General features: G+C 41.8%; 1 protein-coding gene across 1 annotated transcript in view; it reads left to right on the top strand.

Annotated features, from left to right (window-relative positions):
* znf827 (zinc finger protein 827) overlaps nucleotides 1-5,944 on the top strand; it is a 76,769-nt gene that overhangs the window by 51,756 nt on the left and 19,069 nt on the right. The window contains 2 exon segments of the mRNA XM_031863323.1: nucleotides 1,803-1,857; nucleotides 1,987-2,087. Of these exon segments, the coding sequence (XP_031719183.1) occupies nucleotides 1,803-1,857; nucleotides 1,987-2,087 (156 nt within the window).

Genomic DNA, 5,944 nt, shown 5'->3' on the forward strand with positions numbered 1-5,944 from the left:
ACTGAGTGGGGTGTTTAGAGGGTGGTGGTGGTGGGTTATGGGGGGGGTGCAGCAGAGGATAAGGAGGGTAGAGAGGGCAGCAGGGCCACCACAGTATGCCCACCCAGGGAGGCCAGGGCACTGCTCGCCTGGCAACGGCGACAACCCCCCCCCCCCCCTTAGAACTGGGCCTGAATGTGAGGGGGGTACTGGAGCAGAGTGGACTGCTGTCACACAATGAGCAATCAATATGAATTACCCAGAGCAGTAGGACCTCAGAGACACATCAGTAGCAAGGTCGCTCTGAACATTGAGATGGTTGCAGCTTTGAAATTCACTTCAATGCATCGCCTTGAAACTCACACGTATGGCTCCATCCTCAGTCGTTGTGTATAGTGGTCTTAACGGCTTGATACTGTTGATACTGAAAGCCCGTTGTGTGTGTGTGTGTGTGTGTGTGTGTGTGTGCGCCCGCTCGCTCACATCAGCCGGTCAAGTAATGGCATTAGCTGATTTCACATTCTCACTTTATTACCACTTAGAAACCTCTTAAAAACGTTTTGTATTTAAGACTCAATCACTGGGAGCAACTGGAGATGGCTAATATGTTACAAGTACAGTATTCAGTGTACTCAGAAACGGCACTGTGGATCTCTGGCATACGGAAGTGGACTTGGATGCCCTCCGTTTAAACTAGACTTGCCTTGCCCGTCAACATAATTGGCATAATGTGTAATCACGAACCTGAAACAGGTGTGATCTTCGGCGTGAACAATGCCAAAGCTGTTGAGTTGTCTCAAAGGCAAAGATGCTTTTTTTGGAAAAACACAAGCAATTATTGATTTTGGCTTTTTATATTAGTGTTTGTGAAATACAGCAAGAGTCAGTGGATGTCTTAATTTAGCATGGTTGATCTGTCACATTGTTCTGACATGCCACTGTAATTATTCTGAGCAGTGCGTTGCTATGCTACCTTTTTGAGTTTCTAGAAGTTGAGAAAAAAGTGCACGAGACGAACCACACAGGTGTTGATGTGTGAGGAGGGAAAGAAACGCTGCATTGCAGGTCAGACACAGGTTGGTTTGATAATCACCAGTTGGACACACATTTTGCACTAATTCCTCTGAAAGTAGCAGCATGAAATATTTGCAGTGATAAATAGCTTTCAACAGACTTTTCCTGTGTGTCCAAAAGTCTGTTCTGTAGATCTTTACAATGTACAGTAAATGCAATCAATCAAAAAAAGCCTTGGCCACACAACCGTACTCACTCATGTGCCATCTGGGTTGTCTTATCTGAAAAGCCATGCACATTTAAAAAAATATATATATATTTTTGTATATCTGCGTTGTTAGGCTAACTTTTGGCTCACAGGTCGGCAGGTCCACCAGAGAGACTCCCACTACTCCAGATGGCTAGTACACCCCTGCTGGCACGGCCAACCTGTGCTTTACCAGCCGAGTTAAGCCTCAAGGAATCCGGAGGATATAGTGTCGGTTTCTCTGTTGTATGATGGACTATGTGTAAGATTCTGGTATCCATTTATTAACAGAAAGAGCAATCTGTAGTGTCCATCATACAGTGGACTTTAAAGTAATACTAGAAGCTTCTTAACTGGCGGTCCACTAACTGTACTAGCTTTTCATGGAGCCTCCATCAATGCTCTTCATCTGCAGTATAACCTCTGTCTGTGTAAATTTCTACTATGGGGTCTGATTTGAATAGTGTATTGAATAAATAGAAAAGGTAAATTATAAATACATATATAGTATTGTATTGCGTGTGTTTAATATCTTTTGTTTTCTTGTTTTTTTTTACTCCAGAAAAAGTCAGCAAAGCCAATAACCACAAAGACAGTAACATGGTGGGAATAAACAGGTGAGTGGGTAATACCCTCTGTGTTTGTCTCATGATAATAGTATTGTCATATCCTGCATTTTTCCAATATAGTTTGAATATGTGTTTCATTCAGTCGCCATGTTAACTGTTTTATGTGTCATGTTTCAGTTCGTTCCTGGACGAGTGCTTCAGACAATCACCCTTTAACTCACGCTCCAAGAGCTCTTCCCCCGCAGAACCCAGCTCTTCTACCCGGGCACTGTTCCATGGTAAGACACATGTAAACACACACACACACACAGGAACATGTAGTAGTAGTAGTAATGGAAGAGACATATCAGTTTATAGCAGGCTGAAGGGACATTATCTTTATTCAATTTTGTGTCTTGTAGATCTGCTACAATAACTCGATTAATCGCAACAATTGTGATAAATAAGCGTTTTTGGTCATTTTTCAAGCAAACATGAAGAACATTTACTGGTTCCAGCTGCTCAGATGTAAATATTAGTATTTTTGTAGTCATATGTGACCATAAATGTAACATCTTTTCTGGTTTTGGACCATTGGTCCGACAGAACAATGGCATTTTTTCACCATTTTTTAACAAATGATTAATTAAAACAATAATCTGCATATTAACCGATAATGAAAATAATTGTTAGTGACAGCCCTGGTGTCTTTATGCTTGTTGTTTTATAAAATGATTGTCTCCTCCTTAGAAGATATATTCAGAAAAATGATCTGCAGCTGGTTAAAACAAGTCAGAACCGCTGCATCGTTCACAGCATCTTCCAGGACTCCCAGTCCTCCATTCTTTGCAGAGATGCTCATTACACACATACATGCATGTGCATGCATTTACAGACACCCAACACACACTCATGCACAGAAGCTTTGTAGCCTGCCGATACATGAAGACATCTTTTAAATCTGAGTGTACAGCCAGAAGGACGCATCTCAATTAACCACCTCCAACTTCCCATGATCTCACCTTCCTTCCTCTCCCCGCTTCATATTTAGAGCTCCGGCCGGCCTTACTGCACTCTCTCGCATTTCCCCAACCCGAAGGCCTCTGCCCGGGGGCATCCCCCGTCTCCCTCTCCTCCCCTCTTCCCTGGCATCCCAGAACTTCCCTCCATGTTCCTTTGGCAGTGAGAGATCCAGAGGTTAATTAGCTTGTGCCAGCTTTGCCTGTCCCTCTGCCAGTTAATGAAAATCTGATTGGCTTCTGGGTGTCAAGAGTGTCCTGAAAGTTAATTCGCCCCGACCACCTCCCCTTTCCCTTGTGTGTTTAAGCTTCACAGCCAGCCTCTGCTGCTCACTGTTTTACAGTCGTACTGGTTTACTCCTTTCTCCCCCTCATGTGTGTCTCTCTATGCCTGCTCTTTTTCTTTTGTGTCTTCATTTTCCCCCTGTTTTACCAACCCCTGCTCCAAGTATTGGTCAGCATTTGTAGACCTTTAATCAAACATATTTTCTGTTCATTGTTTGGGGAACTTTACCATCTTTTCCTTTTTGTTCACTCCACCTTTCCCTCCCTCATCACACTTTCTGGACCCAGCATTAAGACATTCACAGGTTTAACTAAGTTTATTTTAGTTTTACTAGTACATCAAATGTACTGGTTGTAAAAGTATTTGTAAGTGACAATTGGCTGTGTTGTGATTGTCATGAAACTTGCTATTTAAAAGGAAAAGCCGACCACTTTACTGCAGATATTTTAGTATTGTAATTGACAATGTAAAAGGGAAAAACCTACAACTTTTAATTTCATTATCATAGTCATGAACAGTGACGTTTTGTCCACAACAATTTTTCAATGGGTGACATGAGCGGCGCTAATATTCAACAGTACTTCTGAGACAGAAAATTGCTCATTGTAATGGATATGTAAGCAATAAAGAACAAGTGAGTAAGAGTTCCTGTCTTCTCGCTTCAGTCTGGGGTTTAGCACAATCCCTCATTTCTTGTTTCTCTCTCTCTCTCTCTCTCTCTCTCTCTCTCTCTCTCTCTCTCTCTCTCTCCGGCTCTAAAGGCACTAATTAAGCCATTAACCACTTCAAGGCTCGCACCACGCCCTAACTGGCTTAATCATCAGTGCGTTTGCCTGGTCGTGGCCTCAAGCCCTTGCCGCGCGGCTCCTCATCACCTGTGTGAGCAGGCCGTCCCCTAGTCTCACTTTTGAATCGGGACAAGTTAATGCTTTTATGTGCTGAGCTTTAGCTCCAAGCCCCATAAGAAGGCCTAGGATTCTCCGAATAAGCCACACAGACAAAGAGAACATAGGGTTGGAAAAGGATGTGATCAGCCTGTTAAAGCTGCTGTCATTCTGAGAGGCAGTGGAGGAACCACAAACATACACACAGTTTTTACTGATTATTTACATCGTTTTCAGACAAATACTGCTTTTCCCAGATCTACTTGTATGTTGTTGCCATCACACATGGGCCCTGCCTCAACTTAATGACGTGTGGTGAGTCACAAACCTGCAGCGGAAAGAACATAAAGATGTTCAGTTTACACAAACTGAGAGAAGCAGCAAATGTTCCCCTCGGATAAGCGGTGTCCACTGCAGACATTATGTCTCACACTTCTTCTTAAAAATCAACTTAATTGATTAATCGACTTGATTGATTGATTTAAACTGATTCTTTCAGTAAACCCAAATGATGACAGCTGCGTCATTCCCCTCAGAACATATTGAGTATTTCTTAGAATGATACCAAATGACAAAGTTAGATCAACCTGTATTTATTTAGCATAGTACAGGCACATAGAGAAAGTAAAATAAATGAATAATAGGAGGTATGGAATAAATATAGAAACTATATAACAGCATATGGAGACAAAGAAAAGATGCCTGGAGGTAGTGCACGTGCACCCTGCCTTATTTTGTGTCCTTCATGTATATCAGATTCTTTGCATATGTCAGCATACTAGCTACTGAAAAAAATAATAATAAAATGCATAAGGCAATTTTCTGGATCAAACTTTGACAGTGGTGTGACATAAATAAAAGTTAATAAACAAAAGGCACACAACATGAATTCCCTAGGTTGCATGTAGAGCGGATTAAATATGTGACACAGATACAGAAACAAGGCTCCAGGGTTTTTGAGTCAGTGCAACAACAGTAAAATGTAATTTCACACCACCTTCCAAAGCCAATGCATCAGTTCTTTTACATTAAACACACCCCCACATGTCAGAAAACAATCTTTGCTTTTGCCTCATTGTGCTATCGTTATCACCACAAACACCTCATCAATGCATTTCAGAGGACAACTCAAAAATACACTTTTTAATGGTTGAATGTGGCTTTAAGAAGCTGTCTCCACTTTCTGTTGAATATATATTTTTACATTACGTGACCTAAAGATTCTTAGAATATCAAGCTTATGAGCACTGGTTTCCATCTGCCAAGAATCAAAACTTTTAGCGAGAGGGGGAAACGGAGCAGCAGATCTCTTCATCAACACTGAAAACCAAAGTCAGAATAACTACAGAAACTTTAGTTTGAGCCAAAGTCCGTTTGTGTAGTGTGTTCTTTGAACCATGCGTACATTAAGTAAAGGCCTCCGTCTATATGTTACGATCCTTGTAAAGTCCTTTATGTCCTATGGAGAGGTTTAATTCAAAACAGAAACTTCCGATTCTTCAGCTCTATCAAAGTCCCTCTCTTTCTTTTTATTTCTTTGTGGTGATGGAGGGAAGGGGCATGCAGTACGGAGAGAGCTACAGTGATATGTGTCTGCTGCAGGCTTTAGAGCAAAGGACTGGTGCTTGCTGTTGACATTAAGAATGCATTCGCACTTCATCCCACCCGCAGGCTAGACAAGGAGCATCTGTCAAATGGTAGCAGGCAGGTTTCAGTCTTGTGGGTTTGCAAATTAGCCCACAGTGTATCGGTTGTTCTGTTGTTTCCCCGAAACTGAAGGGAATGAGACCGTTCCTGATGGATTAGACTGTTTTAGGCAGTACTCTAACAGTGAGTATGAAGTTGCTAAATGAGTGAATGTAATGTTATAGTTCAACTGAATCTAAAAGGAAGAACCACTTATTAACCATAGACTTTTCGCTCTCTCTCTCTCTCTCTCTCTCTCTCTCTCTCTCTCTCTCTCTCTC

This window comes from Anarrhichthys ocellatus, unplaced genomic scaffold (assembly GCF_004355925.1).
Source record: "Anarrhichthys ocellatus isolate YVR2014 unplaced genomic scaffold, GSC_Weel_1.0 scaffold28, whole genome shotgun sequence".
Taxonomy (NCBI): domain Eukaryota; kingdom Metazoa; phylum Chordata; class Actinopteri; order Perciformes; family Anarhichadidae; genus Anarrhichthys; species Anarrhichthys ocellatus.